At 37.3% G+C, this 20,472-nt stretch overlaps 1 protein-coding gene across 6 annotated transcripts in view; it reads left to right on the plus strand.

Annotated features, from left to right (window-relative positions):
• SNTG1 (syntrophin gamma 1) overlaps nt 1–20,472 on the plus strand; it is an 881,864-nt gene that overhangs the window by 713,911 nt on the left and 147,481 nt on the right. For 5 of the 6 annotated variants that reach the window (XM_019428901.2, XM_053896624.1, XM_019428906.2 and 2 more), the window contains one exon: nt 10,340–10,378. The exons of the other annotated variant lie outside the window; for it this stretch is intronic. In XM_019428901.2, the coding sequence (XP_019284446.2) occupies nt 10,340–10,378 (39 nt within the window). The remainder of the gene's footprint in view (nt 1–10,339; nt 10,379–20,472) is intronic. 6 annotated transcript variants of the gene reach the window in all.

Raw genomic sequence — 20,472 nt, forward strand, 5'->3', positions numbered from 1 at the left:
GCAAGGCGAAGGCAAACTCAGTGACTCAGGCGACTCACCACCTTGTGTTTGCATTCTGCTGTCCCGTCTTGTTTCTTTTTACCTTTCACTCTTCCTTCCTTGGGATTGAACATTCTCCCTCAATAAAGGCTTAGCATATATGACTTCCTCATGCTATATTTCTAGGGAAGCAAGACTAAGGAAATACCCTTTACCTCTAACTATTCATTACAGGATACTAAGCATTCCCTGGGGGGAGACATTCTTACCTAAGTAGTGCAATATGGGAGAGAAGGTGTAAATGAAGTGTGTTTAGTACCCTTAGGTACTATGGCGGATGAAGGGCTATTAGGAAATTATGCATGAAATCATTTTGAGTTTGCAGTTGTTCAATTGAATACATCTTAGAAGACCCCTCATTCTAAAATGTAGCTTAAAAGCTGAGGACATCTGACCAGGGTGCAGAGGTGGCTACAAATATCCCTGAGGATTGAGTCTGAATTATTGAGTATAAACACTGTGTATTTTCCTCATTAAGAATCCTGGCTAATAATTTTGCAATGGTAAATCTAGTGTTTTCACCTATGATTGATACTGACATATTAAACAATGACTTTCATCACTTTCTGAAACCACAGTTCCTATACTGTGCAGGTACACCTACCCTACAATCCATTTTTCCTCTTTTTTTTTTTTTTTTTTTTACTTTTATAGCGTTTTACACCACCTGTTCTAACACTCATCTCATCACGAAAACTGGGAATTATTTTTTTAATTTTGTAAGCATTTATTTATTTTGAGAGAGAGAAAAAGTGTGAGTTGGGGAGGGGCAGAGAGACAGGGACAGAGAGAGAATTCCAAGCAGGTTTCACACTGCCAGCCTGATGTGGGGTTCGAACCCATGAACCATGAGACAGTGACCCGAGCCAAAGTCAGACGCTCAACCAACTGAGCCACCCAGGTGCCCTCCTCCCAAAAAAACTTAGAATTATTTGTTGCATGTTTTTTCCATACTTTCAGCTTTTAGGCTTTTAATTCATACTCAGATTAGGTCAGTGATATAGATGGATATGTGTGTGTTACATATATGGCATATATCATGTGTATGTTAATCTGAAAGACGATGATAGTAAAATTGAAAACTTCTTGTGCTAGGAAGAATAAAATTTAAGAAAACTCATTTACATATAATGCCTAATCATCCTGAAGAATTGATTTACTGTTAATAGATATGTTTTGATTTTTAATTGTTTTTTAATATTTTTTTTAATTTATTTATTTCTGGGAGAGAGAGAGCACAAGCAGAGGAGGGGCAGAGAGAGGGAGACACAGAATCCGAAGCAGGCTCCAGGCTCCGAGCTGTCAGCACAGAGCCCGGCATGGGGCTCGAACCCACAAATTGTGAGATCATGACCTGAGCCGAAGTCGGACGCCCAACCAACTTAGCCACCGAGGCACCCCAATAGATATGTTTTTAAAAGCAACGTGGCATACTTTCAAAGTTATATTCGTAGGGATGGGGAATAACCAAGGTAGCAAGGACCTAGAATCCGTATCTGGAAAAAAATGCATGAAAATTATGAGCTGAAATGTGGGAAGTTATGTGGGCTCCTGAGGCAAAAATCATTTTTTTGATGCTTCCCTCTACATGGTAAAGGCAGCGTTTTATCAGCAGCTGCAGAATAAACATATTGCCTTATGTACCCACATACTAATGTCATTAGTCGTCACGTGAATTTATATCTATAGAATAAAAATCTTAGTCCTCACACATCTGTCCACAAATCTCTAAGGGAATTGGAGCATTGTTTCTTGCTTCCATAAGAATGATTTGCTTGGGTAAATCTTCAAAATTGATTTCCATGGGAAAATATACATCTGAGAACGCACCACTTTAGCCACCAAAATTGACTTGTTTGTGAGGTTTAAAAGAATAACAGGTTAGCAGAATTTGGATGAAAAGTTTGTAATATAAGATCTTCACTAATCTTCAAACATTTGATTGAGAAAAAAAACTATCCCTTTAAGACATTTAAAGTAGAAGGAGAGCAATTTTTTAAAGAATATTTGAATATTCTATTGTATTTTTTTGGTCGAGAGGGGTAGTCACAAAAGAATATTACTGCTCTAGTTTCTAGATACATTTGATGATGCTAAAAATGAATATATAAAATTAAGGGATTCAAAAAATAGGAGTGACATTTAAAATAAATGGACAGGCCTATTCCACCAAATTTTATTTTCAGTCAGTTAATTCCAAACAAATCTTTCTTAAAGCCAGCTGTGTATTACCCTTATCTCACCTTGAGAGATCTGCTGTAATAATTAAGCTTCCTTTCAGGGGTTTCCATCATTAACATCCAGTGGAATGTCGTCAAAGAAAAAGAAGGACACATATTTATCATTTCCCCCAGCATTTACTCAAAGTGAATATTATTCCATAAAGCACAGTTTATAATATTTATTTTAGCAGATGTTCACTTTTGATGTTGGGTAAATTTTAAAGTGTAGATTTACCATGATAATTTTCAGTTTTTTAGTATAAGGAATTCAACTGAGAAATATTTATAATATAAGCAACCAATGACTTTACATTTGTCCTTCTAGTTTTTGTTTTTTTCAAGCAGGGTCTCAAAATTCAAAGTTCTAATAAAAAGTCTTCAATGAAGAAGCTACTGAATGTAAATTAAACTTTTAATGCTGTGGGAACATATTCTTGCATATAATAGGGATTCAAAATACTTATTTCTTTAAACGTAAGACTTCATCAATACCAGAGATTCCTACAAGGAAAAAAAATCTTTGAGTAATAGAATAAAGAAGACAGAATAAATGGTGAAAATGTTTGCTACAATAGAATGCATCATTTTTCTAACAATATTTAACATCTACAAATATATGTAGATGATATGCAGTGAATAAAATTGCTAGTAATTAATTATAAGATGTTGAAAATAACTTTCTTCTCTATTCCATTTTATCCAAAATATGAAGATTCTCCTCATGTTGGGTTTTTGATTATTCTTCTCCTTAAAAAACTCTATTCAAAATCCTCTTTCTTCAAGAGTATATCTACATTACTTGACTTTTATATCCCTTGGGCATATTGTTTTCTAGAGAATCAAACACAAAACCCCATTTGCCATTTGGGGTATTAGAGTTCGTAAAAAATGTATTTTAAAATATGTCTTTGCATTTGCTTTTAATTTTAGGTTTTTATTAAAGTGCAGAAGACTATAAAATGAAAACTTATTGCAATAACAATACATATGTTGCTGGTGTTTTTATTAGTAGTATGTATTACATATACATTAAAGTATGTGTATTTTGGATGACAAGAGGCTTCGTATTCTTACGTGGCACATCTTTCATGGCCCTGTGGACTTTTTGCCCTATTAATCAGTCGGAACATTACTGATTATACCTTCCTATGAGTATCTAGAAAAAGAAGCAAAGCATAGGAACGATATTGGTCTCACAAACCAAGACTGAGGTCTTAATCCAATCAGCTGGATCCCGACTGGGTTGGAGTTTTATAGGATTCTGTTTACTTCTCTTTGTTTTTCCCTTTTCCAACTTACAGCCCTCCAGGTCTTTGAGCTGAGAGTACGGTCTATTCCTGGGAACCCTCCTCAGCTGGCTCTCAATCCTCCTTGCTCACCTCTCAGCACAGCAAATTTGTGAAACTGTTGTCTACTTTTACATGATTTTCACATGACGGTTTTTTTAACCATTTGTCCTGCCATGATTCAGAATTCAGCAATACCTTGACGTGAAAACCAACGTTGTGTTCAAAGCCCCACAGATCACAAATGCTGCCAATATGACCCTGTGAAAGAATGCTCTGTCTGGGTAAATTGTGCTTCTCTCTTCCAGCCCATCCCGTGTCTACAGGGGGCCAGCTCACCTCTGTGTGCTCATCTGTCTGGGACCTCACCTGTGCTCACCCTCGTGACAGCAGGTGTTCTCAAATACCTTCATATGTATTCATTTTTGAGAGACAAAGAGAGACAGAGGGCGAGCAAGGGAGGGGCAGAGAGAGAGGGATGCACAGAATCCGAAGCAGGGTCCGGGCTCCGAGCTGTCAGCACAGAGCCCGACTGGGGGCTCGAACTCACCAACCACAAGATCGTGACCTGAGCCGAAGTCAGATGCTCAACCGACTGAGCCACCCAGGCGCCCCTCAAATACCTTCCAACAAAACGCTTTTAATCAGTTCTCTCCATTCGAGTCCCTACCAACAGGAAGGTAGCTGTGCTTCCTGCTCTTTCATCCGATTTAGGAACCTAATGATTTTGGTTTATTTCTTACGTATCTCTGCATTAAAGATGGACTGCACTGCCAGTTAGTGGGTGACAGTGTTTCAAGGAATTCATCACGAGCCCCACCGTTGCTCTCTATTGAAATTTAAAATACAATTTTTATCATTAGCTCAATATATTTTAGATTCAGTCACTTTTATTAATATATTTTAATTTTTACTTTTATTTACATTCTATATATTATGTAGTTATTGGTATATTTTTATTTAGTTATTACTTATTCAATTACCTACCTGTTAAAAGTCATTGGTTAATTTCGTTTTGCAGTAGGAAAACCCTGTTTTAATTGTAATTCTACATGAACTCAAAATTCTAAATGCGTTTGTAAAGCCCTGGTGATTAACCTTAAATACCCTTGGGTGCATTTGTCCATTTATCCTTGATAGGCCTAAATGTAGTTGCACTTAAATAATATCACACAAAACTTTTAATTTGGAAAACATTTGACATTTAGGAATGAATCTCTATTTCACATTAGGTTAATTTTTATGATTTTTTTCTTCTTAGGGTGATCAAAACGTACTTTGTTCCATTTCTGTATCTTTTTTTTTTTTCAAACTGAGGAAGTCTTGATTTGGATATATATATTTGGTAGTCAAACACCGTAAAATCTTAGTTATTTTTAATCTAATTGTCTTGAGCATTTATCATATAGTATATTATCTTCCTCTACTGATATATGTATCCTGCCCTTTTAAATAGTTATACTTTTACATTCCGTTTTTCACAATATTATCTGGGTGATAGTTTTTAATGTCACTTTTAAGTAATAATGTAAGGGCAATCCTTTATATTTTTTTGTTAAACAGATTTCATATGTTTAATTTTTAATCATGTTATTTCTTAATTTGAAGTAAATGCTAATTCTATATATGTAAAGATATCATTATGTTTTAAGCTTATTTATTTATTTTGAGAGAGAGAGAGAGAGAGAGAGAGAGAGAGAGAGAGAGAATGTGAGCAAGGAAGGGACAGAGAGAGAGAGGGAGAAAGGGAGAGAATCCCAAGCAGGCTCCACACTGTCAGCTCAGAGCGCTATGCAGGGCTCAAACTCACAAACCTTGTGATCATGACCCAAGCTGGAATCAAGAGTTGGAGGCTTAACTGACTGAGCCATGTGGGCACCCCGAGATCATTATTTTCTTATTTTACTTCTTCCATTTCCTGTACCATTACTTTTATAAAGATTGGAATTACATTAAAAAATGGTTTTGCATAGCTATTTATAAAATTAAATTATTTTTCTTCTTAACATAACCAACATAACCATCCCTTAGATGGGTTTCCATAAACCATAACAGGTTTACAAATAGGTTTTTGTGTGTAGTCCTGTCTTTGAAATTAAAAGGAAATGAAATGTTACATATTGGGATTTGTCATAAGACTTAAATTTTCAGAACTTCTGATAAAATTAAAACAGCACGTTATATTTTGGCAGAGAGAGAGAGAGAGAATGTCGGTTCCTAATTCCAACGGCTCTCATCAGTCCAAAATATATATTAATGTAGTGATTTCCTTTATTTTTGTCTTTCTGTTAATTTTACTTATATGGAAATCATCAACAAAGTGGAAAAATGGGGTTCCTTCAATAAATTCCATGGTTCTGTAATAACTGGAATTACAAGGTAATTCTAACAAAGAAGATTAAATCAGATCCTAGTTAAGGAAGAATTAGGATAGCTGAACCAATTACCGATTTTCAAATCTGAAGAGGAAGCCTCACACGGAGCCCTAGGGATGAGCTGCAGAGTTGCGGCAGCAACAGAAGGAAACCCTTGGCATCATTTTGATTCAGATCTTGGATTATCAACACGTTTGAGAAGGTAGCAGCGACGTGAAATGTGCCCCCCTAGATAGCTAACCGTGGTTGGCAATGCTTGTTAGTATGGACACGCCACCAGGCTGAGGGAGATAAAGACTCCGCAATTACAGGTTCCATGATGGAGAGTTCAGTAGGCACATGCAACAACGACAGCGTAGAAACTAGACCCCCGGGGAACGCTGAAGAGAAAGTCACCGGTCAGTTCCACTAGGGGATTCAGAAAAGTTTTGGTGGTGGATATGGTTCTTGGAGACACAAAGACCCCTGCTTTGGACACATCACTCTCAGTCCCAGCTCATTGTGCTGTGGTCATCCTCTCTGAAGGACAATCATGTTTTACTACCTGATGGTAGAAGGCCAAATCAACTGTGTTTCTTGAGCCATAGCATTAATTTTTCTTCTTGTCTAGAAGTCTCTATCAAGTTTCAAAGTATCTATAAATCCTCTGAAAGAGGTCACATAAGTTTCACCAGATTTGTAAAGAGGTATATGATTAAAAATTATTTATAAAAAAAAAAAAAACACTTTGCTGTCTTTGAAATAAATGTCTTTCCTTAAGGTAGCAACATAGCAACATAACTCCTTCAAGATAGAATCTTCTACCTGGCAGATTTATCTATTCTTCCTCCCTCCCTCCCTCCCTTCCCTCCCTCCTTCCTTCCTTCCTTCCCTCCTTCCTTCCTTCCCTCCTTCCTTCCCTCCCTCCTTCCTTCCCTCCCTCCTTCCTTCCTTCCCTCCTTCCTTCCTTCCCTCCTTCCTTCCTTCCTTCCTTCCTTCCCTCCTTCCTTCCTTTATCTCTATCATTTCTTTACCTTATGAGTGTTGATTCAAGTATAGTTCCTACTTTTTTTAATTAAGATATGAGGGGTTCCTCAAAAAATACACAATGCAAATTGTATCCTCTTATACTTCCAAGTGGGCATTAATTGTATTCCACAGTCTTAACTTAAGTCAACATGATGTTAAACAGTCAGTTTTTACAGGCTTATCTTTCTCTTCCGGACTAAAAGCCTTAACATGGATTTCCTTCACCTGAATGCCCTTTACTTGGTAGTTGTCTGTGTCACTTGATGCTCTTCTAGAATGACATGTTAGGCAGTCCTAGTTAAACCCACACTCTTATTCCTTTACAGCCTAAGGATTAATAACTTCAGTAATCCTGCTCCATAAGCAGCTAGTTTGATGTGACTGCAGTTATATCCTTTCATCTTTTTGAGCCTTCATGTTCAGACTCTGACTCTGTTTTGTGCAACATCATATTAATTTTTTTGGCTTTTCGTAACACAAATGACTGGTTCTGATAACACATAATTAACATTAGTTTCTAAGAAGTTTGACATTACAAATCTTTTTGACAGATTTCAATTTTCCTTGTTTGAAGAGTGGTCTTAAAAATAATGCAAAGAATTTAGGATTTGCATTATTTAGAATTAATATTGTTGCCAAAATAGAAAATTTAAAAAAAATTTTAATGTTCATTTATTTTTGAGAGAGAGAGAGAGAGAGAGACAGAGCACGAGCAAGGGAGGAGCAGAGAAAGAGTGAGACACAGAATCCAAAGCAGGCTCCAGGCTCTGAGCTGTCAGCACAGAGCCCGACTTGGAGCTCAAACCCACAAATTTCAAGATTATGACCCGAGCCGAAGTCGGGCACTCAGCTGACTGAGCCACTCAGGTGCCCCAAAAATAGACAATTTTTAAAACTTTGCTCAATGAATGCATTTCATTAAGAATATATTATTTAGTGGCACTTGGGTGACTCAGATGGTTAGTTAATCAACTTTTGGTTTTGGTTCAGGTCATGAGCTCACAGTTCGTAGGTCGGATACCCCCTTTGGGCTCTGCGCTGACAACACGGAGCCTGCTTGGGATTCTCTTCTCTCTTTCTCTGCCCCTTCCTCTCTCATGCTCTCTCTCTCTCTCAAAACAAATAAACTTTTAAAAAAGAATATATTATCGCCTGATATTTTATTACATTTACTAAGTTAAGCATTATTTCAATTGTTTGACATAAAGCTTTATTTTTAAAAATAAATTTAAATCGTCATTAATGTTTCCAACATGTTTATCTTATAAGCGGCTTTATTGATATGATTCCCTATGATGACAAAATGAGTCATTTAAAAGAAAATACTTCTCGCATTTTCTACACTGAATCTTCATTTATAATTCAGGTTTCATAGAACATTCCTAGGTAAAAGTCATCATACTGTTTCCAACTGAGAAAGATTTTCACATCTGAGGAAACTTCAGCTGATTCCTTATCCTTCTAACTTGGGACATGCCTGCAAGTGATTGAGGTTCTGGAGGTGCTCAGCCGGCAACCTCTGCTCTGGACCCCAGCCTGGTTCACGCATATTTGCCACTCACTCGAGTGTATAGACATTAATCTAGAGTTGACAAGAAAACAGAAAGGGATTCGCAAAGTATAGGAGAAAACAAAGCATCTCTGCTCACCTTCTTTAAAACACCCTCGTTGTCTTCAAAGGAAATCCAGACTTCTTTGATATTCATTTTATATGTGATTATTTATTATATTAATAACTGTCACATATTGAGCTCTAACTTCACGACCTTTGTGTTTTCATTTACTTTTCCAACAAATAGGTGTGGCTCATATGGTGATAGACTTTTTACATAGGATGGAAATTAGACACAGGGTAGTTAATAACTTGCCTGCTGAAATTCAGTAACAGTTACGGCCGGATTCAGACGGAGGTCTCATGACCGCACAGCTTGATCGTGTTATCATGCATCTACCTTGCAGCTCCAGAACACTCTGTAAACGAGCATCATTAAACTATTGTCTCTGAACGCAATGTGTTTCATTTTCGCGTCCCAGCTCTTACAGCACCGGGACTCACATTGGTAGATTACTGAAAGGATTTTGGAAAACAACGAATGATTAGTCTCCCCCCTTCTCACTGCATTTATCGAACCTACACATACGTGTGCTCATTTGTATACGTACATCACTGCGGCCTGAGCATGGCTACATTTACTTAGATTATTCGGACTCTTCTGTCGGATGAAAACGTTAAAAGTGACAAAGCTAGACCGTTTGTGCCAGAAGACAAAGGTCCATACAAAATATTGGTGGAATTTTACAGTTTTTTATAACAATCCATAAGAACTAGCAAAAAGCATAGTTCTGCCAACTTTTCAGTATGGATTTTTTTTATTGATTAATAAAAGATTCTTAGGAAACTGTTCTGTGTCTCCAAACCCATCCTGATTTTAGCTGAAGACACTGGTAGTTTTAGAGACTTTCTTTAGCTGATTCCTCACCAAAACAAGAAGTATTCTGAAATGACTATAGTAATGTAAGAAAGATATGTTTTTGTGTGTGTGTGTTTTTGTGTGTGTGTGTTTGTGTGTGTCCCTACTGAAATCACATAAATCTTCCAAAACTTTCTTTTCTTGTGTATTTCAAATGACACACATGTTGCCAGTAAGTTTTGTACATGAGCCGTTTGATGATTTTCCAACTTTGTGCATCCTATCCATTGCATTTCCTGTTAGTTCACATTTATCAGTAGGACGAAGGGAACTGAAAGCTAACAAGGAAAAATAAACTAAATCAGGAAAATAATTTCTAAATGAAAAGCCTGTGTTTAGTGTGATATGAGATTATACCACACAGAGTTAGCATTCGTTAAGTTTCTCTCTCCAACCGATGCAAAATAAAAACTGGTTTTAATTAGCAAAGTTTCTGTTGAACCAAAGACTTTGTGTGTTATGAGTTCATTTGTCTAAAAGCCGATACTCCTTTCCAGTTGGAGTTTACAGTTCGTTAACATGACTTAATACAGACGAAATTCTTTCTCCGAAGATTTATTTTAAAATGTTACGAAATGTCACTCATGAAATTCTCTTCAAGTAAACGTATAAAGAAGTGAAGTGAAAAATTAAATTACAAAAAGTTATTCTATGTTCTCGATAGACTGTGCATGGACACACAGGCTTCCTGTTTCTCATAAGTGAGAAAATCATTAGAAGAAAATCTGTTTGGACCATGTGTACACATCAAATTTGGAAGACTTTTGATAGCCAACATTTTTAGAAAATTTTAGTTGATGTTTGATACGCAATGGGATTTTAGTATGCCAGTTGGGAATATCAGTATATATTAACTCAGGAAGAATAGATTCTCATAAAATTCGGGGGCTCTTGTGTAACTTTGTTGATTGCTCACTTTTATTTATTTATCGTTGCAGATTAAAAAAATCAACAGAAACTTTCCCGTAAACCAGCAGGTAAGATGGAAACATACTTGGAGAGACAAATCACATATTACTTCCAGGTTATCTTTGATAGAAAATAGTTTTGATTGCATTTAATTTTTATGTGGAAATAATTGGCACTGTTGTTTGCTCTCTAGGAAAACACATAATTTATTAGATTTTTTCACATTATGTAATATATCTGTTTCTCTAATCATATTAAAAACAGTTTTAAAGAATTATTTTCTGCAGGGCCCCTGGGTGGCTCAGTTGATTAAGCATCCGACTTCGGCTCAGGTCATGATCTCACCATTTGTGGGTTCGAGCCCCGCGTCGGGCTCTGTGCTGACAGCTCGGAGCTCGGAGCCCAGAGCCTGCTTCGGATTCTGCGTCTCCCTCTCTCTCTGCCTCTTCCTCACTCGCACTCTGTCTCTCTCTCAAAAATAAACAAAGATTACCAAAAAAAACCCTACAAAAATAATATTTTATCTAAGTAAACTAAGTCAAAGCTATATTTGACAAAATACATATATTTATTTGAATATAATGTTGAAGAATTAAGGGAGCTATTTATCATAAGATAGTTTGTATCTTATTTGGGAGACCTATGTTTGATCTAAAAGTTAGAAGAAATTTTCAAAATTGGCTGATGTACTTTACATGAGTCTAAATTAATGCATAGAATGAAAATAATGTCTGATTAATCCAGCCGAGAATTTAGTGGATTTATTAGACTGATAATTGATTATCGGATAAAATAATTGTAGAAAATAATAACTGATTCCAGTTATAGTTTTATTAAGCTGAACTTAACGTTTTCATCGCCTTCATAAACATTATAAAAACATTCATTTGAATGAGAAGAGTCGGTGTAGGCTCAGTTCTGGACTCATGCAAGTCAGTGGTGCATCGGGTTTTTGTGATGTTAGAGCAACAGAGGACAGCCATGACTTTCTCACTCTTGATACAAAGTCAATGTGCAACCTTTGATCAAAATCTAAACATGTAGAGGCACCTGGGTGACTCAATCGATTGAGCGCCGGACTTGATTTTCGCTGGAGTCATGATTCCTGGGTTGTGGGATAGAGCCCCTCGTGGGGCCCCATGCTGAGCACGGAGCCTCATTCAGATTCTCTCTCTCTTTCCCTCTGCCACTCCCACCTGCTAGCATGCCCTAATTCTCAAGTGTGTGTGTGTGTGTGTGTGTGTGTGTGTGTGTGTGTGTATGTAGATCTCTACATATACATATATATATATATATATATATATATATATATATATACGTTATCTACGTATCTATATGTGTATCAATATCTGCATTATCTATTTGTAAAAGGTAAGCCAATCACCGGTTAATTTCAATAGTAAAAATTTTAAATAATCCCAGCTTATAAAAATTAAGTTACTTCTCTTATCTAAACCTCAGTGCCCTCATATTTTTGCAGATTAAATAACAAATGTAAAATTCTCCATGTATGCCACTATTATCATTAATGTGTTAACATTTTAAACGTGTTCTTTAGAATATAGAATTTATGTTCTTGTATAAATTGTATTATTGATGATGGCACTAGCCCAGACCAGCCTGCAGAGTTCTGTGTGACTGAAATACTAATGAAAACAGCTCTGGAGAGCCCAGTGTATCTACAGTGCTCTGAGCCATGCCGATGATTTAGATGGAGACAGAGATTGGAGAGATGTACGTGTCACGTGTCTCACCACGTCCATCCCAAGCCGTGGTTACGTCTGAGGCCCTTGTTTGTGGTGCAGAGAATAGGACTGTAGCCCAGAGTTCCTGATGGCCTCGAGCTGGGTATCACTGATATTCCCTCTGTGGCTCCCATTCCATCCCAGGTGCTTCTGAGGCCGGTAGAATATTACTTAGGAAATGCAGTTTAACAACTTCATAGGGGTGCAGTGGAGGAAAACTTCATTAACGAGGAATTATTCAAATAGAAAGGAGCATCAGCCATTGGGGAAAGTTGTATTGCCCATCAGTAAACCTAGTCGTTTTTATAGTCAGATACATAAAATGTAGATCTATTCACTTGGGGAATTCTTGCCAAAAATATAAGTGATGAATGTTTCTTTAAGAATGACTCTAATATCTGTGTTACCATCGCTCCTTGCCCTCTCTAACCTCGACATGTGAATTGTTAATAATTAGTATAATTTATGTTACTATAAATATTTCATAACCCTAATAACCTCACTGCTATTCTCTATTTATGATGACAACTACATTTCACACTCCCTACATTTTCCCTTCAATGACCTGTGGCATTTTTTGCCACCTCTGCATTTATCTAGGATTTGAATAATAGTAAAGTAAATAAGAATCTGAAAAAACCTTACATATAGAATAAATAATAAAAAGTGTTCAATATCCCAACACATGCACATATATAATAAATGTAGGTAAGCATTAGCATTCATATCTTTTTATTTGCTAAACTTTTAATATTATTATACCAAGATTTTATTTCAAATCTCTTCCATCTCACTTTTTTAAAAATCATAATGAATTCTTCTTGGCATTTTAAAAACTGAAAGCAAGAGTTAATAGATTTTTCCCTTACTATTTTCCATCATGGAAATGAAGACTTTCAGGAAATTGGATTCATTTATAGTTCTATATTCATATATCCACACCATAGGAAAACTCACCTGCATAGCATGATAGCAATGCATTAGGGGACCCAGGTACATTCTCTACTTCATAAAATAGGAGTAAGAGCCAGTTTATAATGAATTAAAATTTGAAAACACATACAGTCTCATTTCTCCTCCAGATTTAGTATTCAAACAGCACCCTTATCTTGGACTAAGCCACAATGTGTTGCTTTAATCTTAAATTTTTTTCTGACTTAATTTTCATGTAAAGTTCTCTAAAGCTTAGATTACATATATTTACCCATATGCTTTTGATGAAATAATTTAGAGATATGTTAAAATAGTCAACTGTTATACAATGAAAATCAAGTACCCTCATGCCCCTGACACATATCTAGGTCTTTAAGGAAAAAAAGAACAAAAAAAACCCACAAAGATGTCACCCACTGGGGCACAAGTCTACTGCCTCCTGTAGGATTCTGTTTTTTAAATTGTGCTACCTATGTGGTACAGCTAACCCAATGGGAGAAATTAGAATAAAAGTGAAACATAAAGGGGACCAAGAGATATCACTATTTTCCAACAGGGCCAGGTGTTAGAGCTTAGCTCTGTAGGGAAATTCCCACCATCCAGAATGCAGGAGACTTTCAGTGAAACCACTCTCATTAAAGAAGAGATTTGAGTCCAATATTGTAAATTATTGAGAAAATAGACCATAACAGGGGAAAGCATAATTTAGAGATTTAAAAAATCCAAAATTAGTTTTGATTATCATGTCCTTTTTAAATAAAGAAATGGAAATTATGTCAAGAACAGGATATGGTGTTAAAAATGTGGATTTGCAGAAGAATCAAATAGGAGTTCAAAAGTTTAAAAAAATAGTGTATTTAAAATTAAAATCAGTTAACCAATTGAATAATAGAATAGAAGATGAAGGTAAAATATGTCATTGAAAGTATATATCTGAGAATGTCAGTACACACAGAAAAGGGTGAAAAACATAAACGTTAATGTAAGACATAAACTTTAGAATAAGAAGCTAAAAGAATATCTTCAGAAAGACTGGGGAAAACGTGTGAGAGGCAATGTATGAAAACAGATGATGGTTAAGAGTTCTTATAAGTCTTCAGATTAAAGAATCCAACTAACCGCTGAGCAAGGTAAATAGAAACAAATCCACACCAACAAAGGATCTGGAATGACCTCAATATCCAGTCAGTGGAATACGGGCACCATTAAAAGGATAAACGAGCTCTGTTGGTACTGGTGTCGAAGGCCATCCAAGTAAGTTTATGAAGCAATAGCAAAGTGAAGAATAGGGAATAAAGTAATCATGGTGTTTTAATAAAGGGGTTAGAATGATACATACACATATTCTTATACAGGCATAAACACATCTTGAGAAGACGCACAAGAATCTGGTAAAGGTGTTTGCCTCTGAGAAGTATTACAGCCCAGTCTGCTTTCCCACTGTGAGGATTTCATTCCCAAGCCTCTGTGCTCAACTCTTATGACTTTCCCTGGAGAACCCTCTCATTTCCATTTCTGCTCATTTTGTTGATTGAAGTTCCCTATTCAGTTCCTGCAACAAGGAATTGTGTTTTCTTTTGTTTTGTCTTGAGCTCAGACGTGTGGTAATTCTGTTCTTCCTGATGCAAATTCTATTTTGCATTTCTACCTATTGGAATCAGCCCAGCCTCCCTTATTTATTCCACATCCTCTGGCTTTTGGTCTTTACTATTGGAATAACTGGAAAAACGTATGTGCTTGCCATTTAAGATGTAACATTGGCATATACTTTTAGATGCCTGTCTTTAAATTTTGAATATGTTTCTCTTTTCTTCCTATTTTATTTATGTATAAGTACAGCATACTCCACTCATGAAGGAAATTTACTTTTCGTATGTCTACATTGCCTAAGTTAAAAAGAAATTTTTATGGCTCGCGGGATTTGTGTTGTACTTAGACTTTTTTTTCATTTCAAGATTAACAAAAGTTAAAAAAAATGCTTCACTGTTTATGTCTAGACATTTTAGGTTTTTATTTTTACACTTACACAACCAGCTTCTATGGACTTTAAGCATTTCTTTCTTATTGCATTTATCACGTTTTATGGTATTCTCTATTAACTCTTCGTCCCTCTCTCAGCCCAGACTCAACTGTAAACTCCTAAAGATAAAAGTATTATTGTTATATCCTTATCTCCTACAACAGTGCCTTACATATCATGATTCTGGTAGAGACCTCATGTAAAGAAGAAATGCAATTAAATCTGAGAGTTCCTCAACATGTAAAGCTTTCTCTTTTCAAAAGAAGCTCAAAGAAAAATACAGGGCACAGGCAGGGAGAAAATATTTGCAAATCATATCGAATAAAGGACTTAAATCCAGAATATATTTTTTTAACAAATGAAAACTGAATATTTAAGAAATCAAACAATTCAATGAAAGAAAATGTGCCCAGATTTGAAAAGACACTTCACTAGAGAAGTATGTGAATATCAAATAAGTGCATGAAAAAATATTCAACCTTAAAGAACATGCAGATGAAAAACACCATGAAATACCACTACGCATACACGAGAATGGCTAATTATAACTAAGTGCTGGCAAGGAGGAATTGTTATACACTAGAATTGTTATACACTGCTGGTGGGAATACAAAATGGCACAACCACTTTGGAAGACAGTCTGACAGTTACTAAGAAGTTAAATCTACACCTACCATACGATCCAGCCAGTCCGCTCCTAGGAAATGAAAGCATGTGTTCATGCAGACTGGTTCACAAATGTTCATAGCAGCTTTATATATGAATAGCCCCAAACTGGAAACAACTCAAATTCCAACAGGTGGCTGGACACACAATGTCGTATTTATACAATGCAATGTTACTTAGCAGTAAAAAGGAACACACTCCTGGTACATGCTACAGCATAGATGAATCTCAAGATTATCCTGCTCAGTGAGAGTAACCAGGCACCCTTCCCCTCAAAAATAGAGTGTAGGCTGCATGCTTCTATTAGATAATACTCTAGGGATTACAAACTGAGGTACAAAATCAGAAAGCAAATCAGCAGCTGCCTAGGAAATGGGAAGAGTGGGTGGCAACAGAAAGGGATTGGAAAGCAGCATGAGGGAACTTTGGGGTGATGTATATTTTCATTCTGTTGATTGTAGTGAAGGTTTTATGAGTGCATGCGTGCGGCACAACTTTTTAAACCTTACCTTTTAAATATGTGCCATTTATTTATGCTCTTATACCTCAATAAACTCAAAACCATTTTTATTATTAAAATGTCTGGGAATCAAATAAGTTAGGAATTGTATTAAACCAAAGCCATTGGGATTTGGTTTAATCTCAATAGTCTACATTTGAAATTACACTTGTGTATCCCTTAGTTCACTTTTTGTGAGGAGTAACTTTCTCATTTCCTTGATGCACCTATAACGTAATCATCTGTTTTCTCTATTATGATTTGGATCATGTTTATTTATTTTAAAAAATGCGCTGAAATTCAGCTTCAATTGATACTGAAAAGCATGGGAAAGGGCAGCAGTGGTCTTGCTGTTAAGTGTCTGTTAAGCAATGATACTCAGCTAGGTGCCAAATTTACTCAATTCATTAGATTTTACTCAATTCATTAGATAATTTACTCAATTCATTAGAGATCTTTTAAACAAGCAGACCTATGTCACACTGCTGTATATACCTAAATCCTTTAGGTAATAATTTATTGTATTTATCATTTTTAATCATCATTAACTAAAATTCCTCTTTTGTTGCGTGCCTCATTATTCTCACAAAAATAACATTTTACAGTGACTATCTTCTGTAATTACCTAGGAGAAAGTTTATAGAGGATGATATTTTACCTCTTTCTATAAATCACAAATGTTCTTAATGACATCTGGAATGGTCAATCCTTTCCAGGAAGTTTTCAATTACTTTGCCCAGATCCATCAGAGGAATCACTGTCTATGGCAACTATAGCCTTATGAAATGTGGTTTCCTAAATAATAAGACCTGAAAGTCCAAATTACTCCTTGACCCACGGGGCTGCGGAACGGATGTTGTGTTAGCAGACATGCTAACGACATTAATGTCATTCTACGTCTCCATCAGAGCTCTTGGGTGACCAGATACATTGTCAATGAGCAGTAATATTTTGAAAGGAATATCTTTCCCCGAGAAGGAGGCCCCAACAGTGAGTGTATAATAGTCAGTAAACCACGTTGTAAACAGATGTGCTATCATCCAACCTTTGTTGGGACACTGATGGAGCACAGGCAGAATAGCTTTAGCATAATTCTTGAGGGGCCCTAGGATAGTCACAATGGAAATGAGCTTCAGCTTAAAGTCCCCAGCTACATTAAGCCCCTAACGGGAGGGTCAGCCTGTCCTTTGAAGCTCTGAAGCAAGACACTGACTTGTCCTCTTTAGCTGTAAAACTCCTAGATGGCATCTTCGTCCAATATAAGACTGTCTTAACTTCACTGAAAATCTGTTATTTAGTGGAGGCACCTTCATTGATGATCTTAGCTGGTCTTCTGGATAACTTGCTGCACCTTCTGTGTCACCACCTGCCACCTCACCTTGCACGCCGATACCGTGGACACAGCTCAAACCTCCTTAAACCTCATGAACCAATCTCGGCTACCTACAGACTCTTCTTCGGTGGCCTCCTCACCTCTGTCACTTCATAGGACTGAAGAGAGTTAGGACCTTGCCCTGGATCAAGATTTGGCTTAAGAAAATGCGCTGGCTGGTTTGATCTTTTTGTTCAGACCATTACAACTTTCTCCATATCAGCAGTGAGGCTGTGCCACTTTCTTATAATTTGTGTGTTCACTGGAGCGGCACTTTTCATTTCCTCCGAGAACTTTTCCTTTGCGTTCACAAGTTGGCTGTTTGGCAAAAGAGACGCAGCTTTTGGCCTATCCCGGTTTTGACGCGCCTTCCCCACTAAAGCTTAAGTATTTGTGGCTTTTGATTTAATAGAGGCCACTGTAAGGTTATTGATTGGCCTAGTTTTAAGATTGCTGTGTTTCAGGGACAAGGAAGACTTGGAAAAAAGGAAGAGAGATGGGGGAACGGCCCTGGCCAGTGGAGCGCTCAGAACACCAACGTCGATTGATTGAGTTCTCCAGCTTATATGGAGACAGTTCATGGTGCCCCGAAACAATTACAATAGTGACATCAGAGGTCATTTATCACAGATCACCATAACAAATGTAATAGTAATGAAAAAGTTTGAAATATTGCAAGAACTACCCACTTTTTAATGTTTATTTTTGAGAGAGAGAGAGACAGAGACAGAGACAGAGCATGAGTGGGGAAGGGGCAGAGAGAGAGGGAGACACAGAATCTGAAGCAGGCTCCAGGCTCTGAGCTGTTAGCACACAGCCCGACATGGGGCTCAAACCCACGAACCATGGGATCATGACCTGAGCAGAAGTTGGACGCTTAACCAACTGAGCCACCCAGGTGTCTCCAGTTTTTTTCATTTTAGAGAAAGAGTGCGTGTAAGCAGGGGAGGGGGACAGAAGGACAGAGAGGGAGAGAGAGAGAGAGAGAGAGAGAGAGAGAGAGAGAATTTTAACCAGGCTCCATGCTCAGTGTGGAGCCTGGTGTGGGGCTCATTCCCATAACCACAAGATCATGATCTGAGCTAAAATCAACATCCAGATGCTTTACTAACTGAGCCACCCAGGCACCCCGAGAACGACAAAAAATTTGACACAGATACACAAAGTGAACACATGCCACTGAAAATGGCACTGATAGACTTGCTTAACAGAGGGTTGCCACAAATCTCCCATTTGTTAAAAAAAAAAAAATTGCAGCATCTACAGAACATGATAAAGCAGAGTAAAACGAGGTGTGCCTGTATTCAAGGGAAAACAACTGAATCTTGGTAAGACCGTGAGCTTGGTGGCATTTCAACTTGATCTAGCACCCATGCCTCTTTTTCTCCAGCAACACACTGACCTTGAAAGCAGCAGGTCATGTTCCCTGTGCAGCTTTCTGCTCAGACCTATGCATTGTCTGGTCCTGTGCCAGGCGTCACATAACCAGCTAGCCTAAGGTTTATAGTCTAATGAGATGAGTATTTCTTTCATTCATTTTAGTCTTATCGAAATGTGTGCATCTGTGTGTCATTTTTGAGCAAAGTATTCTATTAACGAGATTGGCGATGTGTCTTTGTTTTTATTTTGTGTTTCAAAAACTAGGTTCTTTCCAGCAGAACAGAAAACTTTTATAAATGTTGACACAAACCATAGAGTCACATAATCTTGGGATAATAGGCCTGTAATTACTTTAGTCCATTTTATAATGCTTGGTGATAAAAAAATGGTGGCATTCTATGATTTAAAGGAGAAACTTCCTCGAAAGCAACAAGCTTACAAATCAGTATGAAAGGATAGTGGCAGAGGCTTCATAGTAAAAAGTCAGACTAAAAAGTATTTTACAGTTGAGCCCATACAAAATTACGCATACAACTGGTTATTATAACAATGATAAGGGCTGTCTAGGTGGCTCAGTCCGTTGAGCGACTGACTTCGACTCAGGTCATGATCTCGCAATTCACAAGTTCGAGCCCCACGTCAGGCTCTGTGCTGACAGCTCGGAGCCTGGAGCCTGCTTCGCATTCTGTGTCTCCCTCTTTCTCTGCCCCTCCCCCACTCCTGCTCGGCTCTGCTCTCTCTCTCTCTCTCTCTCAAATAAACATTAAAAAAAATTGAAAAATAATGATAAAATTAACTACATTTTAGAAATTCTGGAAGAGGGTTATTTAACTGGTGGGAAAAATACACTAATCAATCAGTAGATAGATAGAAAGATGATAGGGTAGAATGAGACATAGTACCCAGTGGGATGCCTGGGTAGCTCAGTAGGTTAAGCATCTGACTCTTAGTTTCGGCTCAGGCCATGATCTCACAATTCGTGGGTTCGAACCCTGCATCGGGCTCCGTGCTGACAGTGTAGGGCCTGCTTGGGATTCTCTCTTTCCGTCTCTCTATGTCTCTGTTTCCGTCTCTCTCAAAATAAATAAATAAACATTTTAAAAACAGATACAGTATCCAGTGCACACAGAATTTTCTATAAGGAAAAGGCACTGATGGGGAAGAAATGGGATACTGAGATATTGGTGGCATCATGTGTGCAGTTCCACCCAAGGATAAAAAGCTAAAAGCCCAAATTTCCATGAACTTTCTTTGCAGGAATACTTCATCTGTAACAGGTGCTTCACAAAGAAATGCTCACAAAGAAATCTCCTCTAGACTTACTCTCTCTTACTTCTCCAGACCCAAAATGATATTTAGATCCTCGTGTATTCCAATTTGGGAAGTACAAAATCCGGCTTGAGAGGAGATAGCTTGTGCACAAGCCAGTGGAGTGGCCGGGTCTCCTCCTCCCTCAGCCCCACAATTTCATTCGCAGCCCCCTTTCTGCCCCTACAGATCGGTTTACACTTTCCAGAATTTTACATAAGTGAAATCATACGGTATGT

This window comes from Panthera pardus, unplaced genomic scaffold, assembly GCF_024362965.1.
Source record: "Panthera pardus isolate Hobbes unplaced genomic scaffold, ASM2436296v1 HiC_scaffold_7, whole genome shotgun sequence".
Classification (NCBI taxonomy): Eukaryota; Metazoa; Chordata; class Mammalia; order Carnivora; family Felidae; genus Panthera; species Panthera pardus.